At 38.1% G+C, this 26,410-nt stretch overlaps 2 protein-coding genes across 2 annotated transcripts in view; both read right to left on the reverse strand.

Annotated features, from left to right (window-relative positions):
• The window catches only part of LOC107689997 (delphilin-like), a 26,385-nt gene extending 5,113 nt beyond the window's left edge, over nucleotides 1-21,272 (reverse strand). The window contains exons 1-17 of the mRNA XM_016488223.1: nucleotides 20,875-21,272; nucleotides 20,636-20,677; nucleotides 19,906-20,159; nucleotides 18,552-18,884; nucleotides 17,951-18,105; nucleotides 9,983-10,258; nucleotides 8,319-8,404; nucleotides 7,512-7,581; nucleotides 5,601-5,888; nucleotides 5,314-5,465; nucleotides 5,105-5,245; nucleotides 4,522-4,628; nucleotides 4,247-4,421; nucleotides 3,732-4,096; nucleotides 1,960-3,612; nucleotides 1,527-1,614; nucleotides 166-255 (exon numbers count right to left, since the gene is read on the reverse strand). Coding sequence (XP_016343709.1) covers nucleotides 166-255; nucleotides 1,527-1,614; nucleotides 1,960-3,612; nucleotides 3,732-4,096; nucleotides 4,247-4,421; nucleotides 4,522-4,628; nucleotides 5,105-5,245; nucleotides 5,314-5,465; nucleotides 5,601-5,888; nucleotides 7,512-7,581; nucleotides 8,319-8,404; nucleotides 9,983-10,258; nucleotides 17,951-18,105; nucleotides 18,552-18,884; nucleotides 19,906-20,159; nucleotides 20,636-20,677; nucleotides 20,875-20,962 — 4,363 coding nt within the window. The 5' untranslated portion in view covers nucleotides 20,963-21,272. The remainder of the gene's footprint in view (nucleotides 1-165; nucleotides 256-1,526; nucleotides 1,615-1,959; nucleotides 3,613-3,731; nucleotides 4,097-4,246; nucleotides 4,422-4,521; nucleotides 4,629-5,104; nucleotides 5,246-5,313; nucleotides 5,466-5,600; nucleotides 5,889-7,511; nucleotides 7,582-8,318; nucleotides 8,405-9,982; nucleotides 10,259-17,950; nucleotides 18,106-18,551; nucleotides 18,885-19,905; nucleotides 20,160-20,635; nucleotides 20,678-20,874) is intronic.
• Nucleotides 21,273-23,481: 2,209 nt separating this feature from the next.
• The window catches only part of LOC107690000 (transcription factor E4F1-like), an 11,880-nt gene continuing 8,951 nt past the window's right edge, over nucleotides 23,482-26,410 (reverse strand). Inside the window, exons 12-14 of the mRNA XM_016488229.1 lie at nucleotides 26,042-26,175; nucleotides 25,101-25,163; nucleotides 23,482-24,497 (exon numbers count right to left, since the gene is read on the reverse strand). Coding sequence (XP_016343715.1) covers nucleotides 24,147-24,497; nucleotides 25,101-25,163; nucleotides 26,042-26,175 — 548 coding nt within the window. The 3' untranslated portion in view covers nucleotides 23,482-24,146. The remainder of the gene's footprint in view (nucleotides 24,498-25,100; nucleotides 25,164-26,041; nucleotides 26,176-26,410) is intronic.

Consider the following 26,410-nt stretch of genomic DNA (forward strand, 5'->3'; position numbering starts at 1 on the left):
ATGTGTGTGTATTTATATATACATAATAAATATACACAATACACACACATATATTATGTAAACAAAAACTTTTATTTTGGATGCGATTAGACAGCACAAATTTTTTTCTAAAAAAGGACATTTACTGTAATTAGAAAAAAATATGAAGCACTGTTTTCTACTCACAAGCATTGTAGGCTTTCTTATGGGAGAGAATCTCCACGACATCTTTCTTCTTGAAAGTCTCCACCTGAGGTGAGGGCTCTGGAAGAGAAACTGAGACATGAATCGTAGCGTGAGTGAAAAGAACTTGTAACGGAAATCATTGTGTCAGCTGATAAAAGGATAGTTAGGTCCTCCTGGGAAGTTCCTACATACGTTCAGCCTTGAAACACAGCTCTCATGATGTGAATCCTCTTTATGGAGTAAGAAATCCATTGAGTATATAGCAATGATCACATCATAAACCTAAACGACGTTCTTGAATTATTTGCACGTTGGTCTGTTACTGTAGGGACATCAACTTTACAATTTCACACCCCTAAATATGATGCTGAACAAAATAAACTATGATTCGTTGCTTTACATGTCTGTCAGACGTCCTCTTGGGCGGTCCTTGGCCAACAAAAGCTGCTATGGAGTCCAGACCTTCTGCCGTCAGTATGAAGGTCTGGCTACGCAAGACTAACGGAGTAGTGCTTTCTGGCAAGCTTTATCATCATTCTTCATCCAAAGTAAACAAAAATACTTTGTACAGCCAATATTTGCAATTAAAACATTATGACCAATAACATTTTGCTTTCACCATTATAAATAGACACACTGCAAGTCAGAAAGTTTGGGAAGAGGTTTCCTACTGCCAATTACCACATTGTGGTGGCATTCATCTTTTTTGACATAACTTGAGAGCAGCTCCAGTGCCTAAAATATTAAAGGCATGACTTATAAGACAATAATTTATTCGGAATATTTATGTACAGGGTTTAGATTAATAAAAAAATCTAAATCTTTATATTAAAGGTCATTGACAAAGAGTTTAATTTCCATCTTATAAGAACATAGAATCTTTCTCTACATCTTGTGTCTTTCTATATGATGTGCTATAAAGATGTTATCCCAAGGTGAGAGTTCCCCCAACTTTCTTCTTGCAACCCTTTAGTCTGTGCTAGATTTATGAAATGTGCAGGCTATTGTTATCTCAGTTGACTCCTTTAGAGCTGCCGTAGGCATCTTGGTGTCCTCTTTTACTATGGCTCTTCTTGTCCGAATACTCAGATTTGGAGGACAGCCAGTTCTGAGCAGATTCACAGGTGTTCCTCTTTTTCTCACATTAAATTATGGACTTCTTGGTGCTTTTAAGTATTAGAAGACACAGAAATAGAGTTTGGCACACTTTACAAGCAACAAATGCCGACTACTACCTATGGACCACACTGTATCTCTCTCTTTGAAAGATATGAAAAGCAACTCCCTTCTCAGATTGTTAACAGCTTTTTTGTTCGCTTGGAAATGAGTTATACATATTACTTTTCTCACATTGTACTCACCAGGGCTCTTTTGGGTCCCAAAATGAAGCTCCAAGTCTAGGTATTTCACCATGTCACTCAGCTTGTCATAATCAGAATCTTCTTCCAACTGCAGTGAGAAACCACATCTGTCCTTACATTCTTCATTCTAACGGACTGAGCCAATCTCATAACGATGGACATCCTGAAATGTTCCATCATTACAATGGACCAATGTATGTCTCAAATGGCATACTACTTTTTTTCAAGGTCTCCTCCAACTATTACCAGAGATTTTAGCATTGTCAATTTGGCTCATGCTGTTGCATGTTTGAAATTGCAAATATAAGTGACTACGACATTTAGATCTCCTTTAGCTAAAACTGGTGCAAAACATCATCAAGATTCATTGAGTCAGCCATTTAAGACAAGCATTTCACACAAAGATTCAGCTTATTAGGCTGAAACTTCGTACCTGTCCCCAAATGGTTCCCTCAGAATTTTCCACTTGTTCCCATCGTAGCCGCTTTACACTCATATGACTGGAGTCTGTTTTTTGTGGTGAGGCCTTTGGAAGCGGAGGAGGCATGCAAGGTGGGGGTAAAGGTGGAGGAGGAGGTGGCTCCACAGTGGGCCCATCAGTGGGGTGGTGAGTTTGAGGTTGGGGTGTACTTGGTGGTTGCGTTTGGGACTGGGCCTCATGGTGGCTGTGATGGTGGTGACGATGTTCATGGTACATGGGTTGAGGGCTCTGTCTGGCCTGTGTAATGGGGGGAATCTGTGGGGTTGAGCGATGCTGTTGCTGTTGCTGCTGCTGAATCTGCTGAGCTTGCTGCTGCTGATACTGCTGTTGCTGAAGCTGCTGTTGAAGTTGTTGCTGCTGCTGCTGAAGTTGTTGTTGTTTCTGCTGCATCTGCTGAAGCTGCTGTTGCTGCTGTTGTGAAGTATGAGGCTGGAAGGTTGACAGAATCTGTTGGGTCTGGTGAGGTTGGTGGGGCTGGTGGATCTGGTGGTACTGAGGAGCTGACTGGATTGGCTGAACCGGGTGTATGTGTTCAATCTGGTGAATGTAGCGGGTTGGCAGAGGAACTTGGTGCATCTGGTGGTGGTACTGTTGCTGAGATGGTTGAATAGCTTGAGATACTGCTTGAGCCATGTGTGCCCGGTGCATTTGTCTGTCCACCCTCTCCAGTCTTTCGATTCGCTCCATATGCTCAAAGCGTTCCAAACGCTGGATCTGCTCCAATCGGTCAAGTCTATCCATGGAGCTTGAGAGGTGAGCCTGATGACTCTGATGCATCTGATAAGCATGGTGTACTTGTTGATCTGGATGCAAGGGCTGGGACTGCATGCCATAGATATGCCTATCCGAGCGTTCCTTTCTTTCAATTCTATCAAGCCTATCCATGGAGCTAGACAGTTGAGTCTGAAAAGTCTGGTGTGAGTGGTGGCTTTGGTGGTGCACTTTAATTGACTGAGATTGGTGACTTGGTTTATTTTGATGGATTGGATGCATCTGGTGATCCTGTTGCACCTGGTGGTGTTGGTGAACCTGGTGAGCTGGATGAACCTGATGGTGCATCTCGTAGATTGCATGACTGGGGATGGGTGACTGGTTTATTTCTGGAGAGGGCATAGAGGGCAGAGATTGATGCATCTGCTGCTGAGATTGCTGAGGGTGGCTGGCTGTTGGTTGAACTGGAAGTGAGTGGTGCTCCTGAAGGACTTGGTGCTGGGTCATCAGTTCATCACGTGTGGGCAACACCTTGTGAATGGATTGTCTTTTTGGAGGTGGGTTAGCTCTTGGCGGAGGTGGCGGAGGAGGTCCAGGGTGGCGACGGAAGGTCAGCTGTCGGGGTGCATGGTCAGGGGTGAATCCAGCAGGTGGAGGGGGGTCATTAAATTGGACGGGCGGAGGGGGAGGAGGAGTCAGAGGGGGTGGAGGAATGTGCTCTGAGCTGGAGGAGTAGGTAAGAGAGCTGGCATCCTCGCTGCTACTATGTACTTCGCTTGGACTGCTTAGCTCGGGAGGCATGTACGGACCCTCTTCCTCCTCCTCCTCCTCATCCTCCTCCTCCTCTTCCTCTTCCTCCTCTTCCTCATTCTGGAATGTCATCTGGACAATATCCTGGTGTTATTTTGAAGTAAAATATACAAATAGCATTGAGTTTTTGCAATAGACCATTGAAGATTAGCCATTGATCTTGTATCAAATATCAAGTCAATTAAACATTCTAATATACAAACCTCTTCATAGTCATTCTCTGGTGACAGGAAGTCTTCCACAGATAACTGCTGTCCCAGCTGCTCACTCAGAGCCTCCATGAACAAATCTGGGTCAGGGGTACGAGGTGGACGTGAGAAGGTGTAGCGCTTCTTCCGAATGGGTGGACTAGGTGGGTAGTCCGGAGGAGAGGGTGGAGAGAGAGGTGGGCTGTCTAAACTGATGTATGGGTTGGACTCAGCACTGGTTTGAGAGGGAAGACCTGGAGGGTAGCAGGGGCACTGGGGACTCAGTGGAGGCTCCTGCATCCAAGAGTCAGGCTGTGGAGGAGGTGGTGGCGGTGGTGGAGGCGGCGGCACAGGCTGTGCTGATGCAGATTTGCGACTACCTGAGAGATGAAAATGGGAAAGCAAAGGTTAAGAAGATAAGACTCTACCTCGGATGAAATTCCTACCTATTACACAAAGAAATGACAAGGATTTTCTAGAATTCACAAGTTACAATGCCAATAAAAAACTCAGAAGTACACTGACTGTACCTGAAGTGGCCCGAACTGATGGAGAGGAAGAGTGTGCCCTGATGGACTGTGAGGAAGCGTGCGGGAAGAAGTCTACGTTAACCAGAATTTCAGGAGTTGGAGGAGGACGACTCTTCAGGGATTTGGATCTCTTCCCAGCATAGACATTCTCCAGCTCAGCATACACAGCTGACAGCTAGATAGAGCACAGGGACTAGGTTGTTAATATAAAAACAGTGCACTTACTCAAGTATTTCAATGTTTGTAAACCTGTAAAATCAAAGAAGAGTGCTCACATTAGTCAGATTGTTGGGCGTCTCTGGTAAGGATGTTCCATCCCCTGATTGTCTCTCTCCAGGAGTCAGTCTCATAGGTGCTACCTCCATTGGCTCATTGCAAATCCCTCATGAAGTAAGAAAATAGCCCATCAACTCTCATTTCAATTTGCTAAGAAAGCTGCAGTTTTTAATGATGGTACATAAGCTCCCACTTCCTACAATACTGTTTTCATGATACATAATACTAGGTGTGAAAGTTGACACAATTTCACTACATATATAGGTAGCTAAACATGTGTATGCCAGTGTATGCTTGCATGCCAGTGGTTGTTAAACTGGAGTCTGCAGACTTCCAGGTGCTAGGTGGCTGGTGGAAAATGAGAAGTTTGCTAAATGTATGAGGACTGTTGAAGTTATACGTTTAACAGTAATTTTTTTAAACACACTTTGTGATGCTAGTCGGACAATATGAGATTACCACATTTTTGACTATAGGCAGCCCTAGTTTTATAACAGTAAGATATCAATGGCATCAAAAAATTGAAAACTGCTGTCCTACGTTATAATGTGTAACACAACATAGTGTTTGAAAACAGTTTACCCATGCCCAAGTGAGTGCCAATAACCAGATCATCTGAGCTGCGTCCCCTCACATTGCTCCTGTAGGTGGTTCCTGTCACCTTCATGGAGCTGCTGCGCCTATGAGGCTCATGGGCTGGAGGTTCAGGTTCTGCTGTTGGCACTACCAATAATAAATACATGCATGCATACATGTATGTACTTATACTCTATACAGACTGAAGGGCTCACGTGTAACTTTATAGCCAAGGAATCGGGAGATCTTGTTCTGGCAGTGTTCCTGCTCCTCGTAGGTCAGCAGCTGGTAAATGAACTGCCAAATCACCTGTTTTGCTGGGGTATCCAACACAGGGAAGACGTCCACAATCAAAGTGTCTACATTTCTAATGGCACAGAAGAAAAACGAATCAAATCAGGTTGCATACAAATTTCAGGAATGTTCTCAGAGAAGCAATGGAGACATTTCCATTTTAGAATACCCTTTCTTTCTTTCACTAAAATATGGGTATGTCCTTCACCTGTGCTGGAAGAAGGCCTCCAGGGCCTTGCAGATGGTGTATCTCTCTTGGAGAGTGAGAAGGTGCTGAAGCTGCTGGCTGAAGGTGCGACCCTGTACGCGGATACTGGGAGGCAAGATCTCGGCGACCCACTGAAGGGAGCTAAGCACAGGAGCACGGGAGTGTGGAGAAACCTCCACATGTTCAGGTTCGGTCATGGTGAAGGCCGGCGGGCCGTCTTCAACCACCAAGCTGGGCATTGCCCCACTCCCCTGCAGCATGGACACCACCTTCTCATGTGAACAGCTCCTGAGGGGATGTACAAAAATACGAAGTATACACAGACTTAAGCCGGGCGCACACTGTGCGATTTTTAATAGTCCTTCATTATTGTTGATTGTCAGACTGTACGAACATGATGATCATGTCACACTGTGGGATCTCAGTTGTCATTAATGTCAGACTGTACGACAGTCAAGATGCGTTAAAAACGGATGACCACAAGAAAACTTGACCAGAGTTTTACATTATCAACCCATACATGTTTAGTGACTTTGAGCTGCATTACACGCAGGGCTGAAATGTTGGCTATCATGAAAAGTATATGAATGGCGATCATAGGTGGAGTTTAGGGGGGGCTCTGCCCCCCCAGACGAGAGCCAATAATGATTTTGTCTGAGCTATGAATAAAATATAAAAATGAAAGAATTCACATTTTCTAATTTTATTAGCATTATCTTATTATTTTAGTGGTAAGAATAAGTACGTTTTGGGCTAAATTAATTATTAAAGCACCATATCCTTGCAAGTCGCGAATGATTCTCAACTTGAGAGGACATGAGAGGACTCTCTTTTCATTATTTTCCCGCTTTAGCAAGTTAATAAATATTTGTTGTTTTTTTTATAAACCCGCAAATAAAAATGTGGTGGACTGAGTCATTTCTGGCTGAATTGGACAGGCGATTTGAAGCGATGGCTTTGAGTGTGGCGTGTGATGCAGTATTCAGTTTAAGCATGTACGCAAGCCTTAAGATTCACCCTCGGCTTGTGACAGCTGAAGTGGATCTTGTGAAATGTGCGATCGCATCGCGATGTCTTGAGAAGCTTAAAGATGAAGTAGGCTACGGAAGGACAAATATCCAAACTTTTTCAGACTATTGCAGTTTGCACTCATGCTGCCCATTGGTTCGGCTACATCAGAAATAAGTTTCTCAGTTATGAGGAGAATCTGGCTCCGATCTTCAGTGGCACAGGACAGATTCTCAGATCTTTCTTTACTGCACATAGAGAACAATTTGACTGAAAAACTATCAGAAGAGAAGAAATAGTGAAAGAAAGACAGTGGTCATCTACGCAATTCGGAAAAAGAGGCAGCTTTTCTGCATTAGGTATGTTTTTCTAGAGTATGTTTTTATAGAGTAAGCAGCACTACACACTCACATGAAAACAGCGGTGCAACCCGTGTTTATCACAGTAAAGGCAACATATCATAGGAATTCCGTGAGTGGAGGACGGGAGCACTGGAGTTTATGGCAGTTAGAAGAAATCTCTAGCATTAATTTTGATCAGGGCTTGTCTTGAAAAACTAAGACAGTTTGACACTGCAGGACTGTGCGGCAAATCTTCTGACACTGCCAGAATTTCATCAGAGGTAAAATTTGATCACAACGGCCATTTATCGGCTGTCAGTGAACATGTCAAACCAGCGATCAAAAACTTCAGATTTTAGCCTAGGATTATAGGAATCTTTTATGATTTTCAAGATTTGTCTCAGACGACCAAATCCGGGCCAAAATCGCACAATGTGCGCTGGGCTTTATAAGATTATGAGCATGAAGAACCCATATGCATAATAGTGTTGCTTGCTTTAAACTTTATTTGAATCCCACATTAGGATAAAAGCAACGTATTCCAATGCAACCCAAGCCTCACCTCATGTCCAACCCATTGAGAAACAGGATGCGATCTCCAGGTTTGAGACCCGCCTTCTCAGCAGGGCTGCCTGCAGGGGAATGGCAACAAACCAAGCAGAAAGTAACTACTGACAGCAGATCATATGGGCTCCAACTGAGATTAAGCGGTGTTCATGAAATGCCCTTTGATATGACGTGAGATATATAAGTCAAGACGCTGAAGAAGCTTGGGTGTTTGTCACTTCCTGCCCAAGAATGGATGTCCCTTTTCGGCTTTTGAGGGCTGGATGTGGGAAAAGTATGAATCTAAAAGGATTTGTGCTAGATAAAAACAGAGCTCTACCACCTGTGCCCCTCTGACTCAGCCTGTGGAGAGTCTTCTGTTGTGTCTTGTTGTTTTTCTCTCTCTCTCTCTCGTCTCCTGCTGTTCTTGCACACTGCCAGTTTCTGCCGCCTAACTTTTTAATGGGCGCCACGAGTCAGAAATGACAGAACTTTCATGATTTTAGCATTCACGTCATCTGCTTCAGTTATATGTCTGATAATTCGCTCCCCTTCACTTGTTTCATGTCCAAAATATATTTTTTTCATCTTTCTAAAATAGCCTTGTTTTGTTGTAGGATGCCAACTAAAATAAATGCACCACAAGACACAAACCCTTCCCTTAATGAAAACAAAAGTCAATGTTTGAAAATACTAAGAGAATAATACTGTAGAACAACAATCTAAATTAATTAATTAATCAATCTTAATTAAATAATAAATGTTTCAACATCGAAATAAGACACATAAGTTACAATCATGACCATTTTGGTTCATTTCATACCTGGTATTACAGAGTCGATCCAGACTGGAGCATGGCCACGCAGAGTAAACCCGAAACTCTGGTTCCCTTTGTACACCCGTACTGTCCTAGTGAAACATGATAGTGACATCTTTAAAAACAAGTGAATACAACCTATAGATGTCAAGCAGAACACCTTGTATCTTTATATAATGTAGATTAACTAATAAAATTGTTTATTAAAATAATATTAATTTGATATTATTGGAAAATATCTATATTATATACATATAATACACATGCACAGCCTTCTTTGATCATATTTACTAAGGGTACGAATAATTATGAGCACAACTGTATGTATAGTATCCATACAAGTAAAAAATGTGGCATAATGAAGGTTTTGCATAACGTTACATAATCATAGTACAAGAGTGTAATTTTACTGAACAGTGACAAAAAGTCTTGTGCCACATTTGAACTATAATGTCACAGATTTTATATAATTAATACTGTTTGTTGTGTTCTCTATAGTTAGTGTTAATAATATAGTCAGACAAGCTCTGAATTTCTTCCACTGCAGTCATATGCTTATAGAATAGCTATGTGTATATGCTTGTCTTTATGCAAACAGCTACCAATTCTTCAGTGCAATAAAGCCACGCTTTCAGTTTTCCTACATTATTAAAAAGAAACTACACTTGCATTCCTGGAGACATATCAATAAGTGTGTATTGTACTAATGATTGACAGGATTTCACATCCTCCCACCTTTTCCTATTTATGCATCGGACACAGGCTTAACAGAGAATTAATTCATGCTTCTGAACTACTGTTCACAAGTCTAGTGACGTTTAAAGCATGATATAGGCTATAATGAGGAGGATGAATCTTGATGTGTCATATTTACGCTGTCACACATACACAGGTGCCAAATAGCATGACTAAAAATAACATGAACTGTAAAATGAGTGAAATATTGCAGCGACATAAAATCTACATCATTTACAGCCTACAGCAGTTGTGAAATTGGAAATCCAACAAGAAGGGATGAATTTATTTAAATCAATGCATCAGTCAATCAATTTATGTATCAATTGATCAATTAATCTATCTATCCATCACCTACTACTATGATTATATGAATCAATTAATTAACAAAAAACAAATGAAAATAAAATATTGCAAAATAAAATAAAAGCAAAAATAAAATAAAAGGGTAACACTTTATTTTAAAGTGTTCTTTTTGCACGTTACATGTTCTTATAATAGTAATAACAGTAAATTATAAATAATTACATGCAGTTAACCCTGAATCAAACCCTAACAGTGCGTTTTACGTTACGTGTTAATTAATATTACTTAGTACTTGAATGTATAATTAAACTGTAACAGGGACACCTTAAAATAAAATGTAACTAATAAAAGCATAAACAATATAAAAAACATAAATAAAAAAAATGATATATGTATTGAAATCTATCTATCTGATTTATTGGAATACATAAAACTTGAGAATGTAGATGTAGACTACTAAAGACACTCAAAATATGAACAAAAACATGAATTAGGAAATTATATAACATCAAAGGACAAAATAGGAAAGCAAAAGGGAATTAAAAATTCTACCACATCAGTAACAAATGCAGAAAAAAAAACAGACAAGAAAAGAGTGTAAATGTTCCCATTGTGACACTTCCACTGACCTGCGGGTAGAGAAGGAGCTGGAATGGCCTGCAATGAGTGAGGTGGTCTTGCGGACACCACGGGCAGGAGGCATGACCACTTCCTCGTTGGCGGTCCGGGGCACAGAGCTGGCTCGAGTGGACACAGACAGCAGCCGTTCGGGGTGGTCTTCACTCCGGCTGCGCCGTAGCCGATTGTTCCTGTGCTCGCTGAAGCTTCGGCCCCTCAAGCGACTGATCAAACTCTGGGAGACCATCTCATCAAAGCGCTGCCTGTGCTTCTTAGGGATGAAGATCCTGACAAACATGGCACACACACAGCAGACGGAGTCACAGAGGAGAAACTGTTCAGGCGTGTGTGAACATACTCTCAAGCCTGCTGAGAGAAACACTGGATGGAGACACACAAAGGCAAATGGAGGAGGAGGGACAGCTATGAGAAAGTCTGTTATAATTACACCGGATTACGGAGAGGTTTGTGACCTGCTCTGAAAGAAAAAAAGAGCTCATGTGGTGCAATGAAGCGTTTGTTTTCTGTCCTGTGAAGAGGGGTGGGTAAAAATATCCCGTTTGATCAACATCAAAAGCTAAGCAGGTAAGCAGGTGACTTCAGAAAGATGTCTGATGGGCATTTTGAAGTCCTGAGAGGATGAATGATTAAAGTGAAAGAGAGAGCGCTTTTTAGCCCTCTGTGATACAAGCCCTCTCTGAATTTTTCATTTTCACCATCCTTTAAAACCAAATTCAAAGTTATAAAACTCTTCATTATCTTCTACAAACCCAATCTGTGAGTGAAAAATATGACCTTAAATGTATCATATATCACCAAAATAGTATATATTACCCACTAGACTATTTTGACTCATAAAATTAAAGATATGCCATAAAAAGGAATGAACCCGTACATCATGAAGGACACTGTCGCAACACACAGCATCATGAGGGGACGCACAGCCCAGAAGCAGCTCAAGAGCTTCAGTTCTGGGTTAATCTTCCAGCTGCAATCATCTCAAACTCTGCTTCAGAGCTGCTTTTGCTTCAGGACACAAATCTTACTTTGGTCAAAAAATGGCGAGCCAACCCGGTGGCAAAAATGTGTACTGTGCAAAAACAAAAGGTCCTTGAAATAAAACAATAAAATGGATTAATATTTACATGACAAGACAAGACAATATTAGTAATAAATATTATACAAAGCATAAATATTATAAATATATTTTAATAATAATCCAGAGACATTAAGAACAAAAGAAGAATTTTGTCTTATAAAAGTTTACAAGTCTGTTTATTTAACCGTTCTATAGACCTTACGCGTCAGAGAAACAAGTTTTTGTCTTTGAACTTCCGTTTTTGCGTAACTCTATCATCACTGTTGAAGAGTAATTAGCTGGTGAAGTGGATTTACTTATTGTAGAGTTAACGAAAGTTATCATGTGCACTGCAATGTTAGAAGCAGATGTTATCACAAATGTAAGTACACCAGGAAGATTTTAAAACGAACAGTTCATTCATAAAATCATACTACATTACCTTCATGCTGTGGAAACACAAACGGAAGACGGAAGACAGCGAGTGCAGGCATAAGGTCTATAACCGTGTAGTGTGCAGAATTATATTATTAGTTACATTTTGATTTTTGTATTTATTTTTTGCATGGTCTGATCAGAACAGAGCTGCGATTTGTTTTTGAGTCATGACCAAACTGTTGAGAACCACTGAATTATTCCTTTAATGCATGTAATCACAAGAACATCGTACTGAGGTGAAGCTTAGATCACAATTTTCGCAATTGTAATTGCAATTGTAAATACAAACAGCCATTCTATACGCAACTTATGCTGGTTTTCCTGCATCTGAAGAGCTCGGGGCCCAACAGCGGTACTGAGACATTACAATCCAAGAAAAACAAAACTAATACTAACTTAAAACCAATATTTTAAAGCTTATGACTCAAACATGATCAAATCAATAATGTATTCAAGTACTACTGTGCCCATGGAAGTTTTACAAGTACATGCTCTCTTCAGTTAATTCACTCGCGAAAGAATCCCCAAAAAACTCCTAATTCGACTTAAATCCACATTTCACTCAAAGTGAACTTTTATTTAGTTCAGGATGCCCTCAATTAGAAGGAGGTCACAGGAAATCTAAAATTAACCCCGTGTCAGAGAGGGGAGGGAACACAGATCAAGGACACACTTTTAAAATGAATGAAGGTGGGAATGAAGAACTATTCAACAATAAAAGATGTCTTTTAACACAAGTAACTGATCTCGAAGCCTATTTAGTATCTCTGAATGCCTCTACTCACATTAACAAAGCATGCCATGCATTTACAAACTGATTAACATTCTCTTAACAAGTCTTAAATTACATAAAATGATGGAAAATTCATTATTAAAGCAAGCAAGCTCAACAACAAAAAATGGCAACAACAAGTGGAAAGAATTTCACAGTAGGTCTCAAAGCTTTAATGTCTTTTCTATTTGCTCTGTATCTATGAAGTCTAATATTGCGTGAAACTGCATAAATTATAAAGACTTAAAATTTCTCTAAAAATTTGATTAAACCTCAATTTCCGCACCTTGATCCTAGAAGGTTTTTCTTACCGAAAACGCTTGGAGAAATCCCTGTCACGCCCCATCTCTCCTTCAAATTAAGATACGTCTCAAACAAAATGATGAGATGTTCTTGATCTTCGTGCAGCAGTCTTCATAAAGCTGGAATAACCATTCAGCGAGTAGAAGAGGATAATCGGAAAAGCCATTATCTCCAGTATCCAGATGAGGAGATGCTTATTAGTGCCAACTTGAAGAGCAATGACGTTGCATGGATGAAGAAGGAAACTTCAGGTCACGTCATCATCGAGTCAGCTTTGGCAAGGTCGCCCACATCTCCGTGCTGGGTTGCCTTGGGGAGTTTAACGTTAAAAAGGAGTCTACTTCCAGAACCGTAGACCAGATGCCTTCAACTGCAGACGAGAGACAAAGTTGCTGCAGCTTCAGAAGTGAAGAGAGAGAATAGAATGAAAGAGTGGAGCAGGAACATAGAGAGAGTGATAAAATAGAAAGCGTCCCACTGGAAATCTAAGGCAGGTCAGCATGACTTACTCAATCCGATCCATATAATTGTGCATGAGTTAGAAGATCCTCAAGTATCCAAGTTCAAGACACAAAGACAAAAGTAGAATTTGCACAGCCGACACCAACCAGATACAAAGCTGTTGTTTAATGCAAAACCTGAAGCCACAAAGAAACAATTCCCTCAAAATTCGAAGCAAGGTCCCACAATCTTCTTAGCTGCTTTGTACCTCAGCTGGAAACTCGCAACTTTAAAGCAAGAAAGTTGTTATGTGGATTTTGTGCAAACTTCTGGTGCGTCACGGACTTAAGAGAGGTTTATTATAAGAAGTAGGCTGCTTAAAAATAGGGAGGTTCCATGGGGAGAACTGGGCACATTTTTGCTGGGACGAAGCGCATGACACACGAGCTGGTCAATACTGGAGTGGACTGAAGGACTGTGAAAACGCAGTGGTTCATGTCAAATGCAAGTGATCTTGATGCAGCTAGAAAGGTCATGCTCTCACTGAGATGCATTCAGTCTACAACAGGGGTGCCCAAACTCGGTCCCGGAGGGCCGGTGTCCTGCAGAGTTTAGCTCCAACCCCAATTAAACACACCTGATCCAGCTAATCAAGCTCTTACTAGGCATACTAGAAACTTGAAGATAAGTGTGTTGAGGCAAGTTGGAGCTAAACTCTGCAGGACACCGGCCCTCCAGGACCGAGTTTGGGCACCCCTGGTCTACAATGTGTCTGCTATGGAAGCTTGTTTCTGCCATGGGATAATATAATAAAATACTTTTTACTTTCTCGCAATTCTAAGTTTATATCTCACAATTCTGGGAAAAAAAAAAGTCAGAATTCTGAGTTCTACACTCAGAATTGCAAGATAAAAACTTGCATTTCCTAGGAAAAAAAGTCAGAATTGCAGATGCTAACACAATTCTGAGAAAAAAAAGTTTGAATTGTGAGAGATAAACTCACAGTTGGGGAAAAAAGTCAGAATTGTGAGATAAAAAGTGGCAATACTTTCTTTTATTTTTTATTACTTGGCAACAAAAGTCAGAATTGTGAGATGTTAACTTGGAATTGTAAGAAAAGTCAGAATTCTGATTCGATATCTTACAATCATTACTTTTTTTTCCTCAGAATTGCGAGTTTATATCTCCCAATTCTGAATTTATATCTGACAATTGAGACTTTTTCTCCCAATTACGAATTGTGAGATATCAACTTGCAATTCTGAGGTTATATCTTGTAATTCCGAATTGCTAGAAAGGTCTGAATTGTAAGATAAAAATTCGCAATTACCTTTTTATTTTTAATCTGTGGCGAAAAAAAAAACTCACAGAAAAAAGTCAGAATTGCAAGACGTAAACTCAGAATTGCATGATAAAAAATATATATAAAAAGTCAGAATTTGAAAGTTTATATCTCTCAATTCCTGAATTGCGAGAAAAAAAAAAACTGTATTGCAAGATAAAAAGTCGCAATTACTTTTTACATTTTTTATCCTGTGGCAGAAACAGGCAACTATATTTTCGCTCAATTCAAAGTCAAATCTGATCAACATTCAAAAATAATACCATCATCAATAGTTTTCTGGGGCTTAAACCTCACATAAAGAATTCTGAAAACATGCAACAAACATCTCATAAAAAAGCAACTTGCCTCTGAACAATGGAAAATGACAGAAAAATCAAAGCTTTGTGCAAGTACAAAAAACATTACAAAAAAAGATTTCTTACTTGCTAAAGAAGGCATTCATGGTTCCCGATAATACAAGGAGATAGGCTATCAAGGGTTAATCAGAACAAGCTGATGAAAAGTGTCAATCTAGGTATCTGGAGCGTGCTGTTCTTCTTCATAATTCACTCCTCATGGCGGTAAGGGTGATTTAAAAGTGGTCCCATTTTCAGAGTTTCCAAGTATCTAACTTAAAAAAAAAAATAACATGCATATTTGATAAACACTTGATGAAACAATATTTTATCTAGTAAACCTCACAGGCATAATTCCTCACTGGCAGAGAAGGGGCGTTTTCTGTTCAAACTGCTCCGTCAGTGTAACTGAACACATTTCAGCTATGAGACGCATCAAATTCTCCTGACAAAGACCCTCATCAGCGAGTTATTACAGTGAGAGAGAACCGACACATGCAAACCTATGAGAGGGAGAGACTGCTTATTTAGTATATTTTCACAAAATATAATAATATTAAATCTAATAATAATAAATGAATGATAAGTAAAAATCTACAGTAACAATATTAAAATCTAATATTATATTTAAATCTGTAATCTAATTGTTAATGACTAAAAGGAATAATTAAATGCATCATATCATAGTTTTAATAAAAGTTATTGATGAAAAATATGCAAAGAATTTTTGTAGTTTAAGCTATAAGCATATTAAAACGAACAAAAATGACAAATATAGTTGTATTATAATAATAATAGTTTATTATAAGGTCCCATTCTCACTATTAACAAACCAATAACAACGACTTTTGCCTCAAACTCTTAATTTGCTGCTTATTATTAGTTAGTAAGGCAGTTGTTAAGTTTAGGTATTAGGTAGGATTTGGGATTTGGAATATGGTCATGCAGAATATGTGCTTTAAAAGTACTAATAAACAACCGATATGTTAATTATAGGCATGCTAATAAGCAACTAGTTAATAGTGAGAATTGGTCCCTATACTAAAGTGTTACCAGATTTTTTTTTAAAGAAGGATGTGAGGGAATAGTCAGCTCATTAAAGATGTAATGACATGGCAAATTTATGTTCATAAAGCTGCTCTTGCTATTTCACTATACAAACAAAATGTTGAAATGCTGAAACATTTTACTCCAGTTTAAAAGTTATTACAGTTTTGAACACTTTTCAAATAGGCTGGAGGAAAGCATGTATCAGATCAGGTCTTAAGACATATCTGAAATCAACAGATATGTCAAAGATACTAAACTGAGGCACAAAACTATGAGAGAGACAGGAATACGATACTTTCCAGGGCTTTCCAGGAAACAATGTTATCTCTCAACACAATTCTGATTCACAATATAACAGAAGCATCCAGAATCCTCATGTATCTCTACCTGCTCCAGATGGGCTTGAACCTCATTTTTATTAAAGGGGTGGTTGACCGTTTTTTTCTTTCTAGGCTTGATTGTGTTTATGGGGTGCAGTCTAACGTGCTAATGCTTCGTTTTAAAAATAACGCATTATTTTTTCACATAATTTACCTTTATTCCACACCACTCTGTCCCTTCTCCTATAAACGCACTGATCATTTCCTTCTTTTATGAAGCACCTCCCTCAGAAATAGGCGATGGGCACTGATTGGTTAGCTAGCCCAGTGTGTTGTGATTGGCTAAACCGCCTCTAGTGCGCGTCTAATCGTCCCGCCCCTCACCTCAGCGGCATGTGCTCCGGTTGTATTGTAAACAACGGCGTCGTTAATATCGCTTATCAGTTTGAGCCCGATTGAGAAGCAGAAGATATTATTGAAGAGGATCGTGCAGAACCTGTGCAAGCACGGCTCTTAATGGTATGTTTTTTTGTTTGTTGTTGTCTCGTGCTTTTAGATATGCTGTTATTTGTAAATGATACTGCTTATGTTAGCTTTTAATACACGGTTTTATCCTGAATAAAGCTTTAATACAGCAGAATACAAGATTGCGTTGTAGCATTTTTGTAAATGTTTGCCAGCAAGTATTGCTCGCTACCACGGCAGCCGCGTGCGCATCCATGTTTAACGCTTCTCATAGCTATGTGAAAAATAGTGTATAACTGGAACACAGTTCATTGATGGAGCCGTGAGGAGCTGATGATCTGAATGAGAGAGAGAGAGAGAGAGAGAGAGAGAGAGAGAGATGCAGAGCAGGGAGACGTGAGGAACAGGATTAAGAACGTTAGAAGACAGAATCGCGATTCATATATGAATAGATTTTTTCATGCACCCCTAGTTTTGACGGCATGGCAACAACTCTTCCTCTTCTCTAAAGCAGCGCAACATGGCCCCGCCCCCTTTGTTGCATGTTCCCAGGGGCGGGGTTTATGTAAATTTCAGGGTTTGTGATGTCACCAACCCGAGAAGTAACTCGTTGTAGTCCCTACGAGCCATTTTTGTAGGCATTAAACTGCCATAATTTTAAAAGGCGATATCTTTGTTTGCATTAAACTTTCAGCGCCGCAACTTTGCAGATATTGTTTATGCTCAAACAGCAACATTACACACTAACTAAAGTTAGAAAAGTGAAAGCACAATCAACCACCCCAACCATCTTAACAGGCTGTCCTAATTGTATTACTTGATGTTTATTAGTCCATGTTACTGTTCAAATTAAAATATAGGCTCCTTCTATGAATGTTGCTCAGAAATATTTTTACTGGGGTTATTATAAACAAAACAAAACAAAATTAATTTCAGCGTTTAAAATATAGGCTCATGCTAAAGCTTTTGTTTTCTGGAGTTAGAAACAAAATAAAATAAAATATACGTCAGGCTTGTCACCCATCCAAACACAATGATAAAACTTCAAATGTAATTGAAAGTTGTAATTTGTAATAAATAAATTAGTTAAAGGGTTAGCATCGATTTGCCACAGGAGGCCTTTGTTCACCCCCCGGAGCCGTGTGAGACACTTTTTTTTTTATGGATGGGCGCTTTTTATTTCACTTCTTTTGGACTGAAGCACTGCAACACCTGCTGACTGCAATGATAGAGCTTGGAATAGACAGGACAATTTTTAATCTAACTCCGACTGGATTCGTCTGAAAGAAGAAAGTCATAGACACCTAGGATGCCTCGGGGGTGAGTAAAACACAGCCTAATTTTCATTTTTGGGTGAACTAACCCTTTAATACATAAATAAATAAATTGGGAGGCGGGTCATATAACTGGATTCATGAAAGCTCATAGGTACCTGATGCTGTCAATCAGTTGCTGATGTTCCTCAGTGAGCAGTATTTCTGGAAGTGTAGACGCCAGACCTTCAACATCCCTCTCCTTTGCATACTGCTTCAGCAAATCAAAAAGCCTCTCTTTAACCTCAGGCTCCTCCCCTAAAATCTCCTCAACCTATAAAAATTCAGAACAGACCATTTTAACTTCACCAACTCTGGAGTTTGAAAATGCCAGTGAAAAATATATTCTATTGTGTGATGTTTAACCAGTCCAAACTAACTTTTTGAGGTTCGAGTAACAGTTTAACAATTTTTGTTAACACTTTAGTTTAGGGACCAATTCTCACTATTAATTAGTTGCTCATTAAAATGCATATTACTAGCATATTGGCTGTTTCTTAGTACTTATAAAGCACATATTAATGCCTTATACTGTATAACCATATTTTAGCTCCCTTAATCCTACCCCATACCTAAACTTAACAACTTACTGACTATTAATAAGCAGCAAATTAGGAAAAATGTATAGAGGCAAAAGTCATAGTTAATAGTTAGTGACTAGTGAGAATTGGTCTCCAAACTAAAGTGTGAGCCAGTTTTTCCATGCCCCTTGAAACTGACCTTCTTGTTGAACTCCAGAGCTTTATGTTTGCGGTCCTGCCTCACCATGTCTCCACTCTGATATGTCTCTTTCATGCTGCTGCTGGTGCGTTTCTGCCAGCGGTTCATCCGCAGCACACCCAGACGCAGCGTACGTCCCTGCGAGGCCTTGATCATGGCCGCCGCCGTCTCGTGGTGTTTCACTGGAATCCCATTCACCTCCATCACAAAATCACCTGCTCGCAGTCTACTCCGGCCGGCTGGAGAGTTGAGCGTGCAGTCCTCCACCAGCAGGGGACTGTCTCCCACTATAGTAAAGCCAAAACGACCATCTGGCCCCGGGGCAATGTCCATCTGTGGTGGTAAAGTGGATAAGGGTGAGTGACATTGGTTTGCACTACAGAAGCAAAGGAAAATTAGGAGAGATCTGAAGTCTCTTTTACAAAACAAAGGCACCTTATATATAATTGTATTATTTAAATTATTATTTTAGATATTTACACCACTGTTTAAAAGTGTATTTATCAAGAGGCATTTATCATGTTACAAAATATTTCTATTTCAAATAAGTGCTGTTCTTTCGAGCAATCTATTCATCAAAGAATCCTAAAAATAAAAAGCATATATGGATATATATGGATGGATATATATATATATATATATATATATATATATGTCCATAAAATGTTATTACTCCATACAAATATTTCTGTAAAAACAAGAAGCACAACCATTTTCAACACCGAAAATAATAATAAATCAGTATATTAGTGATTTCTGAAGGATCATGTGACACTGAAGACTGGAGTAATGATGCTGAAATTTCCGCTTTGCGTCACAGGAATAAATTATATTTTAAAACATATTCAAATAGAAAAATTACAGGAATAAATTTCTGTGCATTTATTATATGCATAATATATAATACTTTTTAATATCTATGCAAATATAACACAATTATATGAAGAAATAATTATATTTTAAATTGTTATATTTTTACAATATTACTGTTTATAATGTATTTGTGATAAAGTAAAGCAGAATAACAGACTTGTTTCGAAAGAAATTCTTACCTCACGCCTCAAACCTTCATTTTTTCTTTTTCTTTAGAAAAAAATTAATTAGATTAAAAATGAATGTGTTGCAATGCAAATACTTTTTATGGCAACTGTATTTATATATATAGAGAAAGAATATAGAGGTGATTTTGGACAATTGTTAAGAACTCCTTGTTAAAAATAGCTTTTTTATTTAGCAATCAACCAATTTCCCATATGAACTGCTTTTTTTCTCTTGAATTAGGTCAATTGAAATTGAATGTAAGTCTGTTTGGTTATTAACAGTAAAAATGGCATGTCAGTGAAGAAAAACTGGCCTGTTCAATTCTAGACACAACGCCGATGCTGGGCGGCACAGTCTTGAGGTTCTGAGCCAGAGCGATGAGGGCTTTAGAGCTGAGGGACGAGACGTTCTGCCCGTCGATCTCCAGAACCTGGTCGCCTGGCTGCAGTCCGGCCATGAAAGCGCTGCTGCCCTCCACCACAGAGAGGATGTAACTGGGTCCATCTCCCCCCAGCTTAAAGCCAAAGTCCTCTGGCCAACCCTGGTTATTTGCTGGAAGGCCCAGTTCTGGAAAAAGTTAATACAGGAGAGATAAGAGGCAAGGAGAAAAAGAGAGATTTGAGAATCAACTTTCATTAGCGTATTAGTATTTATAAAATAAAATTGATTTAAGTATGTACTTGTATGTATGCATTTATGAATGTTCACAACATAGTGAACCATAGAGTTCCATATATCTATATGGAAAATGAAAAAAATAAATATATGAAATAAATATTCACTCCAAAAGACATCTATCCTAGTTGATAAAATATAAAATTAATTTTGAAGTAAAATAAAATATTGGAAGAATGCCAAAATCCCGACCTTAATTTAAACCAGATCTTCACCTTTGCATTTATTAGCAAACAGTTACTGAGAACAGTTCAAGCATTACAGTTTCAGCACTTATAACCTACTGTAGTGCTGTAACCTGCTGTTGTAATTGAATTTGTGACCTAATAACAGATGGGAAAAAACGGTTAAGCAATTACTTTACGCACCAATATTCAGTGGGAAATCTCTCAGCACGTTAGGGTTCGGGTCTGTGGAATTGAGGAAACATATTAATTTGTTTATGTATATGTCTGCATTAAATTACCATATAATGTAAGGTAAAAATATATAAGCATCTCAACTGTCTAATAAAATATATGTTCTTTAATAAAAGGAGTAGAAAATATAAGACTATTTTTCTCAGTTCCCACCTCACAGAGCTCCATGTTCTGCTTTATGAACTTACAGAAATCTTTGGAGGCACTGCGGGATCCCGATCGGCTTTGACGAAGAGAGAAACGGCCCTTCTGGCTCTTCAGAAATCTTCTCATCATGGTTTCTGGGTCTTCTGTGTGGAAGTCAAGCTGTAAGAGGCCACCTCAGGTCAGCACCTCCTCAACAAGTCACTGCTCCATCATTACAAAAAGCAATCGATCCGGCAGGTTTAGCCTCCATCGAGGATCATATCAGTCCAGTGTAGATCAGGAGAGCGCTGTCAAGCTCTCTGCAGCCGTGGCTCTACATCTCAACTAAGTTGGTCCAGTTCAAACCCTCTTGCAGAGCGCTGAGCAGAAATCTGGGACAAGCTAGCTGGGTCTTTTAAGGATTCTTTTGCAAGAAAAAGGTACTGTGAAGCCCCATTTTTCTATAAATACCTCCCTTTCCCTCTCTCTCTCTCTCTGTGATGCTGGTGGATTGGGCCCTCTCTCAGGGCTGAGGAGTGACCCAGAAACTGCCTGTCAGAGCAGCAAAGGACGGCGCTCCGATTACAGATCCTCAGAGATGCTGTGGTACAGTTAGACGTAGTCTGGTACATTTAACTCCAATTCCCCTTCTAAGAATCTGATTCGCTATCATTCTTCCAACTGTTCCTTATTCAAACACAGTCTCAGAACACCAGGAATGGTTAACCTCCAACTCTGCAATTATAGGTATGATTTAATATGATATTAATAGCATTTGCAGCATGACGTCAAAAAGTAATGAGATCTGTGACGCTCAGGGCTGGCAGTCAGAAGGTTGCTGGTTTGACCTCTGCAAAGAAAGAGCAGCCCACTTGCGACCTTATGGTATATGGAAGCAAACAAAACACAAAGTACTTTGTTTACTTTCCTGTAAGTAAATATACTGCAAGTAACTTTGAATAAAAGGGCACATCTCCCAAAACATGTAAAAAAAACAAACACATTTTGGTCACAAAAGAAAACAACAACAAATTTAAATAAAAGAAAAAATATATCAATAAAACAAATTTAAAAAAGTAAAACAAAACTATTTTGAATACAAAAACTAAAAAAAACATATATAACATTTAAATAAAACAAATGTAAAAAAACCCAAAAAAGTAAAAACAAAGTACAAAGTAAACTAAAAAATTACATTTCAAACAAAAAATAAAATGCAAAATTAAACTAAATAAAACAAAACAATAAAAATAAAATAAAAATGTAACATTTTAATAAATTTTAAATACAAAATAAAAAGCAATTATATAAAATTTTAATAAACAAAACAAATAACACAAAACTAAAAATTAAAAGTAAAATGAAACTATTTAAACTACAAAACAAACAAAAAAATTTTAAAATAAATTAAGGTATTAAAATAATGAAAATTCGATTATTTTTTTTTTTTTTACAAGAAGAAATTGTGCTTAATTGTCAAAATAATTAAATAATGCTCCTCATTGTTAATACAAACAATTTTATTTGTATTTCTTTTGATTTTGGGGATATAAAGGGGTTATAGTGCTTTTTCTGGCTATAATAAAGAGTTAACAATGCAAAAACAAAACGGTGTCTTAAAAAAGGCATTGGATACTACAAGATGACCCTTGATAATCCTATTTAATATCACTCTGAAACTTGTCAAACCACAGGGTACAGTTTTTTAACGGATCATTTGCAAGTCAGGTCAGGGATTCAATTATAGCAGAAAATAAAATAAATATGTCATTATATATGGGTATATGTGATGGCCTGAAGGGGCAAAGCACTGATGAGCTGATGGGAGGGAGAACAGATAGTGAAGGTGACCAGAGCTTCATTATGCCCCCGATCTACCAAAATGAAGTGTCCCCCACCTCGATCCATCACTTCACACTGGATATAAGAAAAAAACATCAACCTCATGCTTGCCAACTCTCAAGCCGATATAAGCCATGCGGGCTTGTAGACTGAAACACACACTGCATCAATCACAAGCTCAATCTTTTGAACTGTTGATTTCAATCAAAAATGAATTCTACACATTAATATGATCACCACAGTGATCAAAAATGCTTATTAACCTCAATGGGCAAAAATATATCCGAACTCCTGTTAGGATCGTAAACAACGAAACAGCAGAATGGCATCAAAAATGTGCAGGTATTATGTCAGTAAGTTTTAACTGAAAGTTCATTGCAAGTCCTACTGAAAAAGCACATCTATATTTGTATATTTAGCATATACTAATCTGCTTTTAAACTCTCCAGAAAGTCTTGCTCCATAGATTTCCATTTGATTTTTTTGTTTTTACAAACTGAGGGACAAAATATTACGTTACAGATTCAGTCAATAACACTTATACCGTGCTTTTTGAGGCCAGAATATTCCTTAGATGACTGTATAAATTATGGATTACTAAGAATGCAAAAATGAGAACTAATCATTGAATGAAGAAATACAGAGGTACATAAAAATATATTTAATGTTTTATACTTTCGTTCCCTGCCAGGTGTTTTATGGGCCCTGTTATTGGTGGCAACATGTTATTATACATTCATGAGCAGATGATAGTCATATATGATTATATGCCATGCATCAGAGAGAAAATCTGATACGGCAGCATCACATTAACAGTTTTAACTGAAAGTTCATTGCAAGTCCTACTGAAAAAGCACATCTATATTTGTATATTTAGCATATACTAATCTGCTTTTAAACTCTCCAGAAAGTCTTGCTCCATAGATTTCCATTTGATTTTTTTGTTTTTACAAACTGAGGGACAAAATATTACGTTACAGATTCAGTCAATAACACTTATACCGTGCTTTTTGAGGCCAGAATATTCCTTAGATGACTGTATAAATTATGGATTACTAAGAATGCAAAAATGAGAACTAATCATTGAATGAAGAAATACAGAGGTACATAAAAATATATTTAATGTTTTATACTTTCGTTCCCTGCCAGGTGTTTTATGGGCCCTGTTATTGGTGGCAACATGCCATGTTACATATTCATGATGAAAGTCATATATGATTATATGCCATGCAACAGAGAGAAAAACTGATATAGAAAAAACATGGTTTTGCCATCTACTGAAAATGGCATCAGTTCTTTAGTATAACCTGCAGCTTGAAAACAATCCGTTTAAAACCCAAAACACAAACTTTTGAAAGTTTCCATAAGCAAAAGTTATGAATCCATCTTGCAGTGCAAAACATGTGGATTAAGGCCTCCCAGAGAACCGAAATGCTACACCACGGCTGTTCATGTAACAAACAAAACATATTAAATTAACAGAACCTGCATCTTAGACCACGACCACGGTCTGGATTTCCATTTCGTCGGGTGAAGCGATGAGGTACTGCTCCTCCTGCTCCATTGTCTCAACGTTCTCAGCTGTTACCATGGTAACTGTGGTGTGGGGCGTCTCCACGGCACCCTCTGTTGTCGTAGTGAGGATGGTGCCATCGCTTATGGCATTTGCGAGTGTCATTGCCACCTGCTCGGTCAAGCTCTCAGGTGTGGCGATGGTGATGGTGTCTCCACAGTCCGAGATGCCTGGGGTCTCGTCTGCGGCCATGTTACGCACGATGATCTGGTGGCCTCCGTGTGATTGGCTGACGATTTGCTGCACCACCTTTATGATGTGACTGTCCATCTGAGGTCAGACACATCGATCAATATGGTTACTCCATTTAGATGACAAACTGTCCTTTTTTAATCTTGCTAATATTTGCTTTAGGTTGACATTGATGTGAGGGAAATTTGAAAAATGACCTGCTGCTGATTGTCTTGAATTATTGCCACTTCCTCCCCTTGAGCTGCTTCCTCAGCTGGTGGCTGAAAAAAAAAAAACATAATCAAACACAAAATCTATATTTTAAACTAAATTATAGTCACTGTATTGCAACAACTATCTTTATCATATATATTTTTAAATCTTTAGTTTTGGCCATCCATATTTATTATAAAATATAATTAAATATACACTAGTGTTTGAAAGGTTGGGGTCAGAATGACTTAAAAAAAAGAAATGAATACTTTTATTTAGCGAGGATGCATTAAATTGATCAAAAGTGACATTAAAATTTACAAAATAAATCTTGTTCTTTTGAATTTTCAATTCAAAATCATGGTTTCCACAAAAATAATATGAAGCAGCACAACTGTTTTCAACATTGATAATAATAAAAATGTTTCTTTAGCAGCAAATATATTTGCTTTAGGTTGACATTGATGTGAGGGAAATTTGAAAAATGACCTGCTGCTGATTGTCTTGAATTATTGCCACTTCCTCCCCTTGAGCTGCTTCCTCAGCTGGTGGCTGAAAAAAAAAAAACATAATCAAACACAAAATCTATATTTTAAACTAAATTATAGTCACTGTATTGCAACAACTATCTTTATCATATATATTTTTAAATCTTTAGTTTTGGCCATCCATATTTATTATAAAATATAATTAAATATACACTAGTGTTTGAAAGGTTGGGGTCAGAATGACTTAAAAAAAAGAAATGAATACTTTTATTTAGCGAGGATGCATTAAATTGATCAAAAGTGACATTAAAATTTACAAAATAAATCTTGTTCTTTTGAATTTTCAATTCAAAATCATGGTTTCCACAAAAATAATATGAAGCAGCACAACTGTTTTCAACATTGATAATAATAAAAATGTTTCTTGAGCAGCAAATCAGCATATTAGAAAGATTTCTGAAGGATCATGTGACACTGAAGACTGGAGTAATGATGCTGAAAATACAGCTTTTCATCAAAGAAATGAATTACATTGAAACAAAAATGCAATAATATTTCACTGTATTTCTGAGCAAATAAATGCAGCTTTGGTGAGTATAAGAGACTTATTTCAAAAACATGACCCCAAACTTTTGAATGATAATGTAACAAGTGGTGGAAGATAGTGAAAATCAAATAATGTTGCAGACGTAATGATATAAAAAAATAAAAAAAATAAATGAAATTAATTAAAACAAAAAAGACATAAAACTGGTTAGATTTTTCGTCATTATTAATTACAACCTATTTAAATAATTGTATTGATCTTTTTTGTTGAATGTACATGTTATTCATATAATTTTCATATCATCATATCATATCTACACACATGATCAGCAACATATTAGTCACCTCAGCACATCAAGTCACATAACAAGCATACATAGCCCACGTGCGGTTTACCCCTATGATGTATTCCTGAGTGTCGGCCACCACTGAGGAGAACTCCACCAGCACAGCATGAGGGTCGTCTGATACGATCTCAGCCGACACCTCCTGCTCCTCAGAGTCCTTCTGCTGCACAGCAAAACAGCCTCCTGACCACACACACACATATACAGTCACTGTAAGACTTCATGATGTCTAAAAATAGCTTAAATGAGTCTCTCGAGTGTTCTCATGTTTTAGAGAGGAATTCCAGAATTATATATATATATATATATATATATTAGTGCTGGGCGGTATACCGGTTCATACCGAATACCGGTGTTTATTTTTGTTATGATATGAATTTTTAAAATACCGCAATACCGGTGTATGTTGCTTAAACAA

The sequence above is a fragment of the Sinocyclocheilus anshuiensis genome, unplaced genomic scaffold, assembly GCF_001515605.1.
Source record: "Sinocyclocheilus anshuiensis isolate Anshui unplaced genomic scaffold, SAMN03320099.WGS_v1.1 scaffold1609, whole genome shotgun sequence".
Taxonomy (NCBI): Eukaryota; Metazoa; Chordata; class Actinopteri; order Cypriniformes; family Cyprinidae; genus Sinocyclocheilus; species Sinocyclocheilus anshuiensis.